Below are 18,914 nucleotides of genomic sequence, written 5' to 3'. Positions count from 1 at the left end.
CAGTGTATGGAGCTGAGCTGCATGTGCATGAGGTGGACGGAGCGGAGCCGGGTGTGTATGAGGTGTACGGAGCGGAGCCAGGTGTGTATTCAGTGTACGGAGCAGAGCTGCATGTGTATGAGGTGTACGGAGCGGAGCCAGGTGTGTATTCAGTGTATGGAGCTGAGCTGCATGTGTATGAGGTGTACGGAGCAGAGCCGGGTGTGTATGAGGTGTACGGAGCAGAGCCGGGTGTGTATGAGGTGTACGGAGCAGAGCTGCATGTGTATGAGGTGTACAGAGCGGAGCCGGGTGTGTATGAGGTGTACGGAGCAGAGCTGCATGTGTATGAGGTGTACGGAGCAGAGCCGGGTGTGTATGAGGTGTACGGAGCGGAGCCAGGTGTGTATTCAGTGTATGGAGCTGAGCTGCATGTGTATGAGGTGTACGGAGCAGAGCCGGGTGTGTATGAGGTGTACGGAGCAGAGCCGGGTGTGTATGAGGTGTACGGAGCAGAGCCGGGTGTGTATGAGGTGTACGGAGCAGAGCTGCATGTGTATGAGGTGTACGGAGCAGAGCCGGGTGTGTATGAGGTGTACGGAGCGGAGCCAGGTGTGTATTCAGTGTATGGAGCTGAGCTGCATGTGTATGAGGTGTACGGAGCAGAGCCGGGTGTGTATGAGGTGTACGGAGCAGAGCCAGGTGTTTGAGGTGTACGGAGCAGAGCCGGGTGTGTATGAGGTGTATGGAGCGGAGCCAGGTGTGTATTCAGTGTACGGAGCAGAGCTGCATGTGTATGAGGTGTACGGAGCGGAGCCAGGTGTGTATTCAGTGTACGGAGCAGAGCTGCATGTGTATGAGGTGTACGGAGCGGAGCCAGGTGTGTATTCAGTGTATGGAGCTGAGCTGCATGTGCATGAGGTGTACGGAGCGGAGCCGGGTGTGTATGAGGTGTACGGAGCAGAGCCAGGTGTTTGAGGTGTACGGAGCAGAGCCGGGTGTGTATGAGGTGTATGGAGCGGAGCCAGGTGTGTATTCAGTGTACGGAGCAGAGCTGCATGTGTATGAGGTGTACGGAGCGGAGCCAGGTGTGTATTCAGTGTACGGAGCAGAGCTGCATGTGTATGAGGTGTACGGAGCGGAGCCAGGTGTGTATTCAGTGTATGGAGCTGAGCTGCATGTGCATGAGGTGTACGGAGCGGAGCCGGGTGTGTATGAGGTGTACGGAGCGGAGCCAGGTGTGTATTCAGTGTACGGAGCAGAGCTGCATGTGTATGAGGTGTACGGAGCGGAGCCAGGTGTGTATTCAGTGTATGGAGCGGAGCTGCATGTGTATGAGGTGTACGGAGTGGAGCCAGGTGTGTATGAGGTGTACGGAGCAGAGCTGCATGTGTATGAGGTGTATGAAGCGGAGCCAGGTGTGTATTCAGTGTACGGAGCAGAGCTGCATGTGTAAAGAGGAGTGGGTCAGAGACCCCAAAACGACCCAAAATTCACAAATACCAATATATAAAAATAGTCTTTATTAGAAAACATTTATTAAAATGAAAACAGGTAGGGGCATGGCGCCGCATGGCGCACAAAACACACCGCACAGTCATGTATAGTTACCAAGGGCGCACGGAACCGAGAAACCAAACCTCCATAATCAAACTACAATTCAGCAGAGAACCATATATTCCCCGTAATGGGTAAGTTAACATGTAATGTATAGTATAACATGCTACGGTGCCCCCTGAGGAAGATGTGTTACCGAAACGCGCTTCGGGGTGGGTGCACGGACCCTGGAAGTCTTGCATCCTATTTAGAGGTAATGAGCACTCCTTATATATTATGGTATTTACATTGAGATAGTGCATCCATTTTGTAGCATGTTATACTATACATTACATGTTAACTTACCCATTATGGGGAATATATGGTTCTCTGCTGAATTATAGTTTGATTATGGATGTTTGGTTTCTCGGTTCCGTGCGCCCTTGGTAACTATACATGACTGTGCGGTGTGTTTTGTGCGCCATGCCCCTACCGGTTTTCATTTTAATAAATGTTTTCTAATAAAGACTATTTTTAGATATTGGTATTTGTGAATTTTGGGTCGTTTTTGGGTCTCTGACCCACTCCTCTTTGTTAATATAATTAGCGACTAGTTCGTTCATTTAGTCCTCACGTTTATTAGCATAGCCATATTTTTCTTTATTGTATTAGGTTTTTTCTGGGGATATCTGTATTATGCTGACTTTTGTCGTGTTCCTGTTTAAATGTGTATGAGGTGTACGGAGCGGAGCCGGGTGTGTATGAGGTGTATGGAGCAGAGCTGGGTGTGTGCGAGGTGTATGGAGCGGAGCCGCGTGAGTAAGGAGTGGAGCCATGAGTGCAAGGTGTACGGAGCGCAGCCGTGTGTGTAGGAGTAACTATGTGTGGCCATTATACAGTATGGAGCATCATGTGTGCCCATTATACTGTATGGCACATCATGTGTGCCCATTATGCAGTATGGAGCATCATGTGTGACCATTATACAGTATGGAGCATTATGTGTGCCCATTATACAGTATGGAGCACTGTGTGGCCATTATACAGTATTGAGCATAATGTGTGGCTATTATACAGTATGGAGCATCATGTGTGACCATTATACAGTATGGAGCACTGTGTGGCCATTATACAGTATGGAGCATCATGTGTGCCCATTATACTGTATGGCACATCATGTGTGCCCATTATACTGTATGGAGCATCATGTGTGGCCATTGTACAGTATGGAGCATCATGTGTGCCCATTATACTGTATGGCACATCATGTGTGCCCATTATACTGTATGGCACATCACGTGTGCCCATTATGCAGTATGGAGCATCATGTGTGACCATTATACAGTATGGAGCATTATGTGTGCCCATTATACAGTATGGAGCACTGTGTGGCCATTATACAGTATTGAGCATAATGTGTGGCTATTATACAGTATGGAGCACTGTGTGGCCATTATACAGTATGGAGCATCATGTGTGACCATTATACAGTATGGAGCATCATGTGTGGCCACTATACAGTATGTAGCATCATGTGTGGCCATTATACAGTATGGAGCACTGTGTGGCCATTATACAGTATGGAGCATCATGTGTGGCCATTATACAGTATGAAGCACTGTGTGGCCATTATATTGTATGGAGCATCATGTGGGGCTCATACTGTATGGAGCAATATATGGGGCTCATTATACTGTATAGAGCAATATATGGGGCATGTTATTCTGTATGGGGCGCTGTGCGGTGCCCACAATACTGTATGGAGCAATATATGGGGCTCATTATACTGTATGGAGCAATATATGGGGCTCATTATTCTGTATGGAGCACTGTGGTGCCCAGAATACTCTATGGAGGACTATACTGTCTGATTTATGACCTATTGTAGAATGTACAATAGGTATCACTCATGTAATGTATGGGGGGACTGTATATGAGATGGGAGCCCTATAGGGGGGCTGTACTGTATATGTGTTTGGGGGGGGCGCCGTTTTGAAGTTCGCCTCAGGCAGCAGTGTGGCTAGGTTCACCCTGCCAACGCTGCTTAGGGGTCCGCTGGGGTGGTGTTATGGCAGCTAGATGGTATACCTTCCCACAGGTGAAGTGTGTCCCCAGGGCTTCCCAGAGTGTAGATGGTGAATGGTGTGAGGCGCAGTGAAGAACGAGGACACAAGGTTGCAGTCTCTTTACCTTTACTGAAGGCTTCAGCATCCACAGTCCAGGGCACCAGATCACAGGGCAGGTAGAGTCCGGCCGGTCTGAAGGCAAATCCAGAGTCCCCTTATGCAGGTGGAATTCAATAGCCTTCCCCTAGTGCCTGGGTGTTGTAGTATCTCCCTGCTGAGCTTCTCGGTAAGGTCCTCACAACTATTGTAGGCAGGGGTGGGATTCAAATTTTTAACAACAGGTCCTCTAAGTCGCGGCGGCCGGAATTTTGGCCACGCCCATTTTCAATAACCCCGCCCATACTAATAAGCCATGCCCAGTGGCACGATTCATATTTTTTGAAGCAGTTTGTCTCCCTTAATGACAAGAATACGTTGTGACATACGGTATTAAAGTCATTCAAAGAAACAAACGACTAAAGCAAATGTACTGCACAGGACAATTCACTCGTATATCAGCTGAGAATCGCCAATGCAAGTCAATGGGTGCAAAGAAAAAAAATCCTACAGCACTCGCACCATGCGAGTGCTGTCCGATTTTTATGCACCGGCGTCCTTTGAAAAGCCGGTAATTCATGTCCGGTGTACAGTAAGATCACAGGCCTCATTCATTCCCTATGGGACTTGCGGACATGTGCGGCACTTGCAGCAACGGAAAAAAAACACTGCTAGCAGTGTTTTTTTGTCTCACCGCAAGTGCCGCACATGTTGGCTAGTAGCCATCACTACCTGTCCCTAGTGAATCAACCACAGGGCATGCTGGGATTTGCAGTCCCTACAGTACCAACCACAGGGCATGCTGGGGATTTGCAGTTTCTACAGTACCAACCACAGGGCATGCTGGGATTTGCAGTCCCTACAGTACCAACCACAGGGCATGCTGGGATTTGCAGTCCTACATCTCCATAATTAGAACGACAGGACATGTAACCTAAACCTGTAGTTATTCTGCAGCTACAGAATAAAAAAGTCAGGGCGTGAAGGTACAAGTCCCCCTTACACAAAGGCTGGGAATGCTGGAATTTATGGTTCTACAGCTGCTCCAGAATAATAAAAACAAGCCTTGCTGGAAGGTGTACATTGGGCAGGGCGGCCACATACTGCAGAGGCCCCCTAATTGAAGCAGGACATTAACCATGTCCTGATCACTGTGATGTTCCTCTCAGCACCTCCCCCTCTGTTCACAGCCTCATGTCAGCAGCAGGGCACAGGCAGCAGCAGAGGGAATCACAGCCTGAGGCTCCGTGTGATGCCCCTTCCCTCCCAGTCCCCGCAGACCGCAGCATTAACACTAACAGGTGAGGACAGGGCCCCAGTCAGCATAATCTTGTGCAGTCTGTAGCTGAGCTGGCCAGCCTCTCCTGCTAGCTCTGAAGCTGCCGGATATGCTGGGACCAGCAGTTACACCCCAAGCACCGCACAACTGACCTGGACACAACACACCTCACACCATCCCCGCCCCGCAGCTGCTCAGACAGAAACTGAACTTGGCGCCACAGCGAGGAGGGGGCGGGGCCTGCAGTGTGACGTGTTCCCCTTCCAGCTCCCGGCCTCCGTCCACTGCAGCATACGTGATAGCGCAGTACAGGAGCCAGAAGAGGGAGATGGGGAAGAGGGAGATAGGGAGGGCGGGTGGGTTTGGGTGGGCGCTACCCCGCATTATTAAAAAAAAAACAAAACAAAACACACCTTGCTCAGGCGCCGCCCCCCCGCATCCTCCCGCCCCTAGGCACGTGGGAAATACGGCCCTGATTACCGGAACGCTGGCAGCTAGAAATTTTAGTAAACGGCTGCCCCGTACCGGGTCGTACCGGCTGAATCCCACCCCTGATTGTAGGTGTTATGTCTCTTTCCCTCTGTCCCCCTGATGGATAGGATAGGACAAAACCCGTATGACTGATGGCCTGAGGCTTTTTACAGGGACTCTATCTCGCCCTGGCCTCCACAGTTGCCACCGTGCCTCCTGGGTAGAAGGTTGGGCAACTAATATGGAACTAGCTGTCCTGCCGGTCTCTGGAGCCAGGCTTGGAGACGATGACTCCCTCGGTGTTCCGGCTACCGAATCCTGCGCTTCAGAAAGGAGGCAGCCTTTTACAGGGCAGAACTCCTTCTGGTTTCCTCTCCTTTTGCTATGACTTCGTTTCTCACTCTGCAACGCAAATCCCTTCAATGTCTCTTTCCTAGGATGCTGCTGCATGTCGGGCCGTTGCAGCTCCGTGGCCTTCTGTCTAGGCCTCTGACAGGATCTCACCCCTGTCAGGGACCCACTACCTGAGCGGAGCTCAGATAGCAGTTCACTGGGTGAAGCCCAGCTCGCTTCTGCCTAACTTCCTATATAGACTACCAGTTTTACCTAATTGTGAGGAGTGCCCTAATAGATAGGAGCATAGCTCCCCCTGGCGGCCTGGAGTGTGAAGTGTGTTGTGTGGCTTGTGATACCTGGTAAAGAGATCTCCTTTATTGCCTTCAGACTTCACACAGTGACTGCACAGGAGGAGGCTGCACACAGTGACTGCACAGGAGGAGGCTGCACACAGTGACTGCACAGGAGGAGGCTGCACACAGTGACTGCACAGGAGGAGGCTGCACACAGTGACTGCACAGGAGGAGGCTGCACACAGTGACTGCACAGGAGGAGGCTGCACACAGTGAATGCACAGGAGTCTGCACACAGTGATTGCACAGGAGGAGGAAGAAGCTGCACACAGTGACTTCACAGGAGGTAGAGACTGCACACAGTGACTGCACAGGAGGAGGAGGCTGCAGACCGACTGCACAGAAGGAGGAGGCTGCACACTGACTGCAAAGGAGGTAGAGACTGCACACAGTGACTGCACAGGAGGAGGAAGAGGCTGCACACAGTGACTGCACAGGAAGAGGCTTCACACACTGACTGCACAGGAAGAGGCTTCACACACTGACTGCACAGGAGGAGGCTGCACACAGTGACTGCACAGGAGGAGGCTGCACACAGTGACTGCACAGGAGGAGGCTGCACACAGTGACTGCACAGGAGGAGGCTGCACACAGTGACTGCACAGGAGGAGGCTGCACACAGTGACTGCACAGGAGGAGGCTGCACACAGTGACTGCACAGGAGGAGGCTGCACACAGAGACTGCACAGGAGGAGGCTGCACACAGAGACTGCACAGGAGGAGGCTGCACACAGTGACTGCACAGGAGGAGGCTGCACACAGTGACTGCACAGGAGGAGGCTGCACACAGTGACTGCACAGGAGGAGGCTGCACACGAGGAGGAGGAGGCTGCACACAGTGACTGCACAGGAGGAGTCTGCACACAGTGACTGCACAGGAGGAGGAAGAAGCTGCACACAGTGACTTCACAGGAGGTAGAGACTGCACACAGTGACTGCACAGGAGGAGGAGGAGGCTGCAGACCGACTGCACAGGAGGAGGCTGCACACAGTGACTGCACAGAAGGAGGAGGCTGCACACTGACTGCAAAGGAGGTAGAGACTGCACACAGTGACTGCACAGGAGGAGGAGGAGGCTGCAGACAGTGACTGCACAGAAGGAGGAGGCTGCACACAGTGAGTGCACAGGAGGAGGAAGAGGCTGCACACAGTGACTGCACAGGAGGTAGAGACTGCACACAGTTATTGCACAGGAGGAGGCTGCAGACAGCGACTGCACAGGAGGAGGCTGCACACTGACTGCAAAGGAGGAGGAGACTGCACACAGTGATTGTAAGGATGATGTAGAAGAGACTGCACACAGTGACTGCACAGGAGGAAGAGGAGGCTGCACACACACACACCGCGCTTTATATCTGCCAACACTCACTTGTTATTCAAAGCTGCGACACCGACCGTGCTCCTGGGTGTGGACATACTGGCCACGTAATTCCACTGCCGCGCCTGAGGGTCCCAGCGCTCCACTGTGTTCAGATAGCTCCAGCCATCATGGCCGCCTACAGCATACATGGGGCCTTCCAGCACGGCCACCCCTGGAAAAGGCAAGAAAATGTCACCTGTCGCTGAAAAGTAACAGCGGGGCTGCGTACACAAAACGGCTGATCACATCTACACTAATCCCAGAGCCCGAGATTCCAGCTCCGGCGATAATCTCTGCTGCGCTCATAATTTATGTGTTTAGTTTATGATTTGGAGACTGATGGATTCACGACCTGAAGAATTATTTCATTTATAATTTACACATTTCCAGAAATAGTGGCTCAGAGAGAAAGAAAACAGACGGCGCTCGTGTCCTACGCAGAGAGGTCGGGGGGCGTCATGGCGGCACATTGGCCCCACAGCGACTCACCGACTGCTCGTACTTCTATCCAAGAGATCGGAGGGAAACAAAGTAACAAAGGTGCAAAGAAACGGAGAAAGTAATAGTGATAGGATGAGATACAGGAGCTCAGCAGTCAGTATCACACAGGATTGGATTAGATACACGGCTCAGCAGACAGTATCACACAGGAGGGGATTAGATACACGGCTCAGCAAAAAGTATCACACAGGAGGGGATTAGATACACGGCTCAGCAGACAGTATCACAGGAGCGGATTAGATACACAGCTCAGCAGACAGCATCACACAGGATAGGATTAGATACACGGCTCAGCAGTCAGTATCACACATGGTAGGATTAGATACACAGCTCAGCAGTCAGTATCACACAGGAAAGGATTAGATACACAGCTCAGCAGTCAGTATCACACAGGAAAGGATTAGATACACAGCTCAGCAGACTATATCACACAGGAGAGGATTAAAAACACGGCTCAGTTCAGAGTATCATATAGGATAGGATTCAATACAGGAGCTTAGCAAGCAGTATCACACATTATGGGCTTAGATACAGCAGCTCAGCAGTAGTCTTCCAAATTCATCACAGGGTGCACCGCTCACACTGTCATGATCCCCCTGTATTCACCATGAGACTGAGCAGTCATGTGACCTGCCGACTAAATTCTCAGCATAACTTTCAGAGTAGTGGATTACAATCTGATATTCCGGTGACTGCTGTGACTCACAATAGAGCGCACATCGCACACTGTCAGGATTCAGCAGTCTCTTAGACAGGCTGCAGAGGTTTCCTTTCATTCTCTGGGTATTGTCTAAGTGACGATAGAAACCTGTCTAACAGAACTCTTCAGGGAGGAGACAATGACACTACCAGGTGACCCCGAGTGTGAATGGACCCAACTCCAGGGAGAATGGGAATAAAACGTGACTTATTGTACTTAATATTGTGTAGCAGATAAAGGATAGGATAACTGCGGTGGTCACTGTGCAGCATCTCTGTGTGACTCCTCTATGGGACATCACTCTCCTAAAGCTGAGAAATCTCCTGCCCAGATTAATGGCTGCAGGTCACAGGCCAGGATCCCTCTTCTCAGGACAATTATAGATGTCAGCAACAAGATCACTAGAGCAGATTAAAATTAACTCATCACCTCACCGACATGTTTCGCCGTGAATGGCTTCATCAGAGGAGTGAGGTAATAAATCAGAGTGTAAGGTCTTTTAAGGCTTCTGTTGTGACGTCATCAAATTATCAAACCAATCAGGTCTTCCCACAAATTGTGTCCAATCAGAAATAGAGCTGTCATTAATGATGTGTCACACTGACAGCCCATAATAAATCCTCTAACATAAAGGATATCCATGATTGGCTATGGCCGTTTATGCTTAGCTCCCATGTTATGACATCACTCTGGGGATAACCAATGGTTTTGTATGTAGGTAAGTCACCTGGTCACACGGAGATCGCAGGCCAATCGCCAAGCTAGGATTGCGATGATGTCACATGCTAAGGTCCTGTGAACCGGAGACCACATTCAGTATCATAGCAATAATAGAATGCGACTGAATGAGGTATCTGGTATACAGGACCTTAGCATGTGACTGTGACATCATCGCAATCCTAGCTTGGCGATTGGCCTGCGATCTCCGTGTGACCGAGAGATGTACCTGCATACAAAACCATTGGTTATCCCCACAGTGATGTCATAATATGGGAGCTATGCATAAACGGCCATAGCCAATCAGAGATATCCTTTTTGTTATGGGATTTATTATGGGCTGTCAGCGTGACACATCATTAAAAGACCTTACACTCTGATTTTTATTTTTTTTTTTAAACTCAACTTAGCCTCAGTCCCCAGATGAAGCTATTCATGGCGAAACATGTCGGTGAGGCAATAAGTGAATTTTAATCCGCTCTAGTGGTCTTACAACTGACATCTATAATTGTCCTGAGGAAGAGGGATCCTGGCCAGTGACCTGCAGCCATTAATCTGGGCAGGAGATTTCTCAGCTTTAGGAGAGTGATGTCCCATAGAGGAGTCACACAGAGATGCTGCACATCGACCACCGCAGTTATCCTACCCTTTATCTGTCAGAGCATATTAACTACAATAAAAGTCAAGCCTTAATCCCATTAACCCAACAGATGGGTCCAGTCACCCTCCGTGTAATCAGTATGACTGTCTCCATGACGCGCTCATACCCAGTCCGTGCCGATGCGTTGACATCGGGGGCATAATTGTCCACACTTTGTTGATGGGGTTGAAGCTCTCCACAGTATTCGAGGTCTTGAGTCCGTCTCGTCCTCCAACCACATAGAGCTTGTTATCGATCACTGCCACCCCGAACTGCAGGCGCCGACCATTCATGGTGCTGACCTGGATCCAGCTGTTTGTCCTCAGGTCGTACTTCTCGATCGTTGTGGCCCCTACAAAACATAAAGAGGTTTATCATTGTGTGGAGCAGAGCTGAGCGCGCGCAGGGGCACCGGATCTTCATCCAGGTCTTGTGTGATATTAAAAAGTCATTTGTAATCCTATTACACCATCGATTATTATCAGCCTGTACTCATCCTGTTCACTCCGCTGCTCTCCTGTGTCTGCAGATGTATTGTACAGCTGCTCATACACATGAGACAATGGCGCGAGCCACCTCCATTATCAGCTCCTGAATGTGAGCCAGGACATCTGAGACCGATGTGTATTTGACCACACTTGAATGTATGTACAGTGAGTGCACCAGCAGAATAGTGAGTGCAGCTCTGGGGTATAATACAGGAGGTAACTCAGGATCAGTAATGTAATGTATGTACACAGTGACTGCACCAGCAGAATAGTGAGTGCAGCTCTGGGGTATAATACAGGATGTAACTCAGGATCAGTAATGTAATGTACGTACACAGTGACTGCACCAGCAGAATAGTGAGTGCAGCTCTGGGGTATAATACAGGAGGTAACTCAGAATCAGTAATGTAATGTATGTACACAGTGACTGTACCAGCAGAATAGTGACTGCAGCTCTGGAGTATAATACAGGATGTAACTCAGGATCAGTAATGTAATGTATGTACACAGTGATTGCACCAGCAGAATAGTGAGTGCAGCTCTGGGTATAATACAGGATGTAACTCAGGATCAGTAATGTAATGTATGTACCCAGTGATTGCACCAGCAGAATAGTGAGTGCAGCTCTGGAGTATAATACTGGATGTAACTCAGGATCAGTAATGTAATGTATGTACACAGTGACTGCACCAGCAGAATAGTGAGTGCAGCTCTGGAGTATAATACGGGATGTAACTCAGGATCAGTAATGTAATGCATGTACACAGTGACTGCACCAGCAGAATAGTGAGTGCAGCTCTGGAGTACAATACAGGAGGTAACTCAGGATCAGTAATGTAATGCATGTACACAGTGACTGAACTAGCAGAATAGTGAGTGCAGCTCTGGGGTATAATACAGGAGGTAACTCAGGATCAGTAATGTAATGCATGTACACAGTGACTGCACCAGCATAATAGTGAGTGCAGCTCTGGGGTATAATACAGGAGGTAACTCAGGATCAGTAATGTAATGTATGTACACAGTGACTGCACCAGCAGAATAGTGAGTGCAGCTCTGGGGTATAATACAGGAGGTAACTCAGGATCAGTAATGTAATGTATGTACACAGTGACTGCACCAGCAGAATAGTGAGTGCAGCTCTGGAGTAAAATACAGGAGGTAACTTAGGATCAGTAATATAATCTATGTACACAGTGACTGAACTAGCAGAATAGTGAGTGCAGCTCTGGAGTATAATACAGGATGTAACTCAGGATCAGTAATGTAATGTATGTACACAGTGACTGCACCAGCAGAATAGTGAGTGCAGCTCTGGAGTAAAATACAGGAGGTAACTTAGGATCAGTAATGTAATCTATGTACACAGTGACTGAACTAGCAGAATAGTGAGTGCAGCTCTGGAGTATAATACAGGATGTAACTCAGGATGAGTAATGTAATGTATGTACACAGTGACTGCACCAGCAGAATAGTGAGTGCAGCTCTGGAGTATAATGCAGGATGTAACTCAGGATCAGTAATGTAATGTATGTACACAGTGACTGCACCAGCAGAATAGTGAGTGCAGCTCCGGGGTATAATACAGGATGTAACTCCGGATCAGTAATGTAATGTATGTGCTGTTATGACCCCAATGGCAGAGGGTCTCAGAAATAATTACTAAGTCTGCAAACACAAAAACCAGCTCATAGGGCAGTGGTAACTGAGCTGACCATATATCTAATCCTAGCACCACAAATAGCAGCAGCCGGGGAACGTGCCTACGTTGGTTCTAGACGTCTCGCGCCAGCCGGAGAACTAACTAACCCTAGAAGGGAAAAGAAAGACCTTTCTTGCCTCCAGAGAAAAGACCCCAAAAGTTGGATACAAGCCCCCAACAAATAATAGCGGTGAGGTAAGAGGAAAAGACAAACGTAAGAATGAGCTAGGTATTTAGCAAAGAGAGGCCCACTAGCTAATAGCAGAATATAGTAAGATGACTTATATGGTCAGCAAAAACCCTATCAAAATATCCACGCTGGATATTCAAGAACCCCCGAACCGTCTAACGGCCCGGGGGGAGAACACCAGCCCCCTAGAGCTTCCAGCAAGGTCAGGAATCACATGTAGTACAAGCTGGACAAAAATGAGAGCAAGCAAATAACCAAAAAACAAAGAAGCAGGACTTAGCTTAATTTTGCACGAACCAGGACCAGCAGACAGCAGCAAACAGAAAGGATCTGATTACAACGATGCCAGGCACTGGACTAAGGACCCAGGAAGTTTATATAGCAACACCCCTGGACTAACGACTCAGGTGGGTGCCAAACTGAGGAAAGACAATCCCAGAGTCATATCACTAGTAACCACAAGAGGGAGCCAAAAAGTCTAATTCTCAACAGTACCCCCCCTTTAAGGAGGGGTCACCGAACCCTCACCAAGACCACCAGGGCGATCAGGATGAGCAGCGTGAAAGGCACGAACTAAATCGGCCGCATGCACATCAGAGGCAACCACCCAGGAATTATCCTCCTGACCATAGCCCTTCCACTTGACCAGATACTGAAGCCTCCGTCTAGAGAGACGAGAATCCAAGATCTTCTCCACCACGTACTCCAACTCACCCTCAACCAACACCGGAGCAGGAGGCTCAACAGAAGGAACCACAGGTACAACGTACCGCCGCAACAAAGACCTATGGAACACGTTGTGAATGGCAAACGACACCGGAAGATCCAAGCGAAAGGACACAGGATTAAGGATTTCCAATATCTTGTAAGGACCGATGAAGCGAGGCTTAAATTTAGGAGAGGAGACCTTCATAGGAACAAATCGAGAAGACAGCCATACCAAATCCCCAACACGAAGTCGGGGACCCACACCGCGGCGGCGGTTGGCAAAACGCTGAGCCTTCTCCTGTGACAACTTTAAGTTGTCCACCACATGATTCCAGATCTGCTGCAACCTATCCACCACAGAATCTACCCCAGGACAGTCAGAAGGCTCCACATGTCCCGAGGAAAAACGAGGGTGGAAACCAGAGTTGCAGAAAAATGGCGAAACCAAAGTAGCGGAACTAGCCCGATTATTAAGGGCAAACTCAGCCAACGGCAAGAAGGTCACCCAATCATCCTGATCTGCCGAAACAAAACACCTCAAATAAGCCTCCAGAGTCTGATTAGTTCGCTCCGTTTGTCCATTAGTCTGAGGATGAAAGGCAGACGAAAACGACTAATCAATGCCCATCCTAGCACAAAAGGATCGCCAGAACCTGGAAACAAACTGGGATCCTCTGTCAGACACAATATTCTCAGGAATGCCGTGTAAACGAACCACATTCTGAAAGAACACAGGAACCAGATCGGAAGAGGAAGGCAGCTTAGGCAAAGGCACCAAATGGACCATTTTAGAAAAGCGATCACATACCACCCAGATGACAGACATGCCCTGAGACACCGGGAGATCTGAAATGAAATCCATGGAAATGTGTGTCCAAGGCCTCTTCGGGACAGGCAAGGGCAAGAGCAACCCGCTGGCACGAGAACAGCAAGGCTTAGCTCGAGCACAAGTCCCACAGGACTGCACAAATGACCGCACATCCCGTGACAAGGAAGGCCACCAAAAGGACCTAGCCACCAGATCTCTGGTGCCAAAAATTCCCGGATGCCCTGCCAACACCGAGGAATGAACCTCGAAAATGACTCTGCTCGTCCACTTATCAGGAACAAACAGTCTGTCAGGTGGACAAGAGTCAGGTCTACCAGCCTGAAATCTCTGCAACACACGTCGCAAATCAGGAGAAATGGCTGACAAGATAACTCCCTCTTTAAGAATACCAACTGGTTCTGCGACTCCAGGAGAGTCAGGCACAAAGCTCCTTGAAAGAGCATCAGCCTTCACATTCTTTGAACCTGGTAAATACGAGACCACAAAGTCAAAACGGGAGAAAAACAATGACCAGCGGGCCTGTCTAGGATTCAGGCGTTTAGCAGACTCGAGATACATCAAATTTTTGTGATCAGTCAAGACCACCACACGATGCTTAGCACCCTCGAGCCAATGACGCCACTCCTCAAATGCCCACTTCATGGCCAGCAACTCCCGATTGCCAACATCATAATTCCGCTCAGCAGGCGAAAACTTCCTAGAGAAGAAAGCACATGGTCTCATTACCGAGCAACCAGGGCCTCTCTGCGACAAAACGGCCCCTGCCCCAATCTCAGAAGCATCCACTTCGACCTGAAAGGGAAGTGAGACATCAGGCTGGCACAAAACAGGCACCGAAGTAAACCGGTGCTTCAACTCTTGGAACGCCTCCACGGCTGCAGGAGCCCAGTTAGCAACATCAGAACCTTTCTTGGTCATATCCGTCAAAGGTTTAACAACGCTAGAAAAATTAGCGATAAAACGACGGTAGAAGTTAGCAAAACCCAAGAACTTCTGAAGACTCTTAACTGACGTGGGTTGAGTCCAATCATGAATAGCTCGGACCTAGACTGGGTCCATCTCCACAGCAGAAGGGGAAAAAATTAACCCCAAAAAGGGAACCTTCTGTACTCCAAAGAGACACTTTGAGCCCTTAACAAATAAAGCATTCTCACGCAAAACCTGAAACACCATCCTGACCTGCTCCACATGTGAGTCCCAATCTTCAGAGAAAACCAGAATATCATCCAGATAAACAATCATAAATTTATCCAGATACTTCCGGAAAATATCATGCATAAAGGACTGAAACACTGAGGGAGCATTAGAGAGCCCAAAAGGCATCACCAAGTACTCAAAATGACCTTCGGGCGTATTAAATGCAGTCTTCCATTCATCTCCTTGCTTAATGCGCACAAGGTTGTACGCACCACGAAGATCTATCTTGGTGAACCACTTGGCACCTTTAATCCGGGCAAACAAGTCCGACAACAGAGGCAAAGGATACTGAAATTTAACAGTGATTTTATTCAGAAGCCGATAGTCAATACAAGGTCTCAAAGATCCGTCCTTCTTGGCCACAAAAAAGAATCCCGCACCAAGAGGGGAAGAGGATGGACGGATATGCCCCTTCTCCAGAGACTCCTTGATATACGAACGCATTGCGGCATGCTCAGGTACAGACAGATTAAATAGTCTTCCCTTAGGAAATTTACTACCTGGAATCAAATCTATGGCGCAGTCACAGTCCCTATGAGGAGGCAGAGCACTGGACCTGGACTCGCTGAATACATCCTGATAATCAGACAAATACTCAGGAACTTCCGAAGGAGTAGAGGAAGCAATAGACACCGGCGGAGAATCAGCATGAATTCCCTGACAGCCCCAACTTGACACAGACATTGCCTTCCAATCCAAGACTGGATTGTGGGTCTGTAACCATGGCAGACCCAAAACGACCAAATCATGCATTTTATGCAGAACAAGAAAACGAATCACCTCCCGATGTTCAGGAGTCATGCACATGGTTACCTGCGTCCAAAACTGCGGTTTATTTTCCGCCAATGGCGTAGCATCAATACCTCTAAGAGGAATAGGATTTACCAACGGTTCAAGAACAAAACCACAGCGCTTGGCAAATGACAGATCCATAAGACTCAGGGCGGCGCCTGAATCCACAAACGCCATAACAGGGTAAGAAGACAATGAGCAAAATAAAGTCACAGACAAAATAAATTTAGGTTGCAAATTACCAATGGCGACATGACTAACAACCCTTGTTAGGCGTTTAGAGCATGCTGATATACAGTGCCTACAAGTAGTATTCAACCCCCTGCAGATTTAGCAGGTTTACACATTTGGAATTAACTTGGCATTGTGACATTTGGACTGTAGATCAGCCTGGAAGTGTGAAATGCACTGCAGCAAAAAAGAATGTTATTTCTTTGTTTATTTTTTTGTAAAATTGTGAAAAGTCTTTTCAGAGGGTCATTTATTATTCAACCCCTCAACCCACCAGAATTCTGTTTGGTTCCCCTAAAGTATTAAGAAGTAGTTCAGGCACAAAGAACAATAAGCTTCACATGTTTGGATTAATTATCTCTTTTTCCAGCCTTTTCTGACTATTTAAGACCCTCCCCAAACTTGTGAACAGCACTCAAACATGGTCAACATGGGAAAGACAAAGGAGCATTCCAAGGCCATCAGAGACAAGATCGTGGAAGGTCACAAGGCTGGCAAGGGGTACAAAACCCTTTCCAAGGAGTTGGGCCTACCTGTCTCCACTGTTGGGAGCATCATCCGGAAGTGGAAGGCTTATGGAACTACTGTTAGCCTTCCACGGCCTGGACAGCCTTTGAAAGTTTCCTCCCGTGCCGAGGCCAGGCTTGTCTGAAGAGTCAAGGCTAACCCAAGGACAACAAGGAAGGAGCTCCGGGAAGATCTCATGGCAGTGGGGACATTGGTTTCAGTCAATACCATAAGTAACGTACTCCACCGCAATGGTCTCCGTTCCAGATGAGCCCGTAAGGTACCTTTACTTTCAAAGCGTCATGTCAAGGCTCGTCTACAGTTTGCTCATGATCACTTGGAGGACTCTGAGACTGACTGGTTCAAGGTTCTCTGGTCTGATGAGACCAAGATCGAGATCTTTGGTGCCAACCACACACGTGACGTTTGGAGACTGGATGGCACTGTGTTGTGAATTTGGATTCTGGGCTCCCCCGGTGGCCGCTTGTGGAATTGGACTTGTCATCCTCTTTCCTGTTTCACCTGGTTCCATCAGTAGTGGGTGTCGCTATTTAAGCTCATTTCTCTGGTGGTTTCTTGCCGGTCAACAATGTTATCTGATGCCTCTCAGTGCTTGTTCCTGCTTCTAGACTACTACTAGATAAGTTGGACTTTTGTCCATGTTTTGTTTTACCTATTTGTTCCAGTTCACAGCTGAAGTTTTGTTACTGTGTCTGGAAAGCTCTCGTTGATCAGGGATTGCTACTCTGGCGTTATGAGTTAATGCCAGAGTTTAAGGTAATCTCTGGATGGTGTTTTGTTAGTGTTTTTCTGCTGACCATGAAAGTATACTATCTGTCTTCTGCTATCTAGTAAGCGGACCTCAAATTTGCTAAGACTATTTTCCTGCTGCGTTTGTTGTTTCATCTGAACTCACCGTCATTATATGTGGGGGGCTACTGTCTTCTTTGGAATATTTCTCTAGAGGTGAGCCAGGTCTTATATTTCCCTCTGCTAGCTATTTAGGTCTTAGGCCAGAGCTGGGCATCTAGCGATAAATAGGAAATGCTACCTGGCTATTTCTAGTTGCGCGGCAGGCTTAGTTCATGGTCAGTATAGTTCCATCTTCCGAGAGCTTGTCCCTCTATAGGCTTGCTATGATCTCTGCCTGCAGAGATCATGACAGTTTGACCGGCCAATAAAGTGTTAAAGACCCAGGTTGAGAAAGGAGAGTTATAAGAAGTCTGCTGGAATTTTTTTTTTTTTTTTTTTCCTCCAGTCTGCCTTGCTGCAGTCTTTTTTCTCTCTCTCCTCCTAATCTCTGTATGGCTCTGTGTGCACCTGACAATAATGGATCTCCAGAGTGTAACTGCGGGTTTGAATAATCTCATCACGAAAGTACAAAATTTACAAGATTTTGTGGTACATGCTCCGGTATCTGAGCCGAGAATTCCTTTGCCGGAGTTCTTCACAGGGAATAGAGCTAGCTTCCAGAATTTCCGAAATAATTGTAAGCTTTATTTGTCCCTGAAGTCTCGTTCAGCTGGAGACCCTGCTCAGCAGGTTAGGATTGTGATTTCCTTGCTCAGGGGTGACCCTCAAGATTGGGCCTTCTCATTGCCAGCAGGGGATCCTGCGTTACGCGATGTGGATGCGTTTTTTCTGGCCTTGGGCTTGCTTTATGAGGAACCTCATTTGGAACTTCAGGCAGAAAAAACTTTGATGGCACTATCTCAGGGGCAAGACGAAGCTGAAGTTTTCTGCCAAAAATTCCGTAAATGGTCTGTGCTTACTCAGTGGAATGAGTGCGCCTTGGCGGCAACTTTCAGAGAAGGTCTCTCTGATGCCGTTAAGGATGTTATGGTGGGGTTCCCTGTGCCTGCAGGTCTGAATGAGTCCATGACAATGGCTATTCAGATTGATAGGCGTCTGCGGGAGCGCAAACCGGTGCACCATCTGGCGGTGTCTATGGAAAAGACGCCAGAAAGTATGCAGTGTGATAGAATTCTGTCCAGGAGCGAGCGACAGAATTTTAGACGGAAGAATGGATTGTGTTTCTATTGTGGGGATTCTACTCATGTTATATCAGCATGCTCTAGGCGTACAAAGAAGCTTGATAAGTCTGTTTCCATTGGCACCATTCAGTCTAAGTTTATTTTGTCTGTAACCCTGATTTGCTCTTTGTCATCCATTGCCACGGACGCCTATGTTGACTCTGGCGCCGCTCTGAGTCTTATGGATTGGTCCTTTGCCAATC

At 48.4% G+C, this 18,914-nt stretch overlaps 1 protein-coding gene across 2 annotated transcripts in view; it reads right to left on the bottom strand.

Moving 5' to 3' along the window:
* The window catches only part of KLHL4 (kelch like family member 4), a 306,427-nt gene that overhangs the window by 39,243 nt on the left and 248,270 nt on the right, over positions 1-18,914 (bottom strand). For both annotated transcript variants that reach the window (XM_077286499.1, XM_077286498.1), the window contains exons 7-8: positions 10,162-10,386; positions 7,486-7,648 (exon numbers count right to left, since the gene is read on the bottom strand). In XM_077286499.1, coding sequence (XP_077142614.1) covers positions 7,486-7,648; positions 10,162-10,386 — 388 coding nt within the window. The remainder of the gene's footprint in view (positions 1-7,485; positions 7,649-10,161; positions 10,387-18,914) is intronic.

Source organism: Ranitomeya variabilis, chromosome 2 (genome assembly GCF_051348905.1).
Source record: "Ranitomeya variabilis isolate aRanVar5 chromosome 2, aRanVar5.hap1, whole genome shotgun sequence".
In the NCBI taxonomy this organism is placed as follows: Eukaryota; Metazoa; Chordata; class Amphibia; order Anura; family Dendrobatidae; genus Ranitomeya; species Ranitomeya variabilis.
Note: the sequence above shows the minus strand (reverse complement) of the source record. Positions and strands in the feature narration are given on the sequence as shown.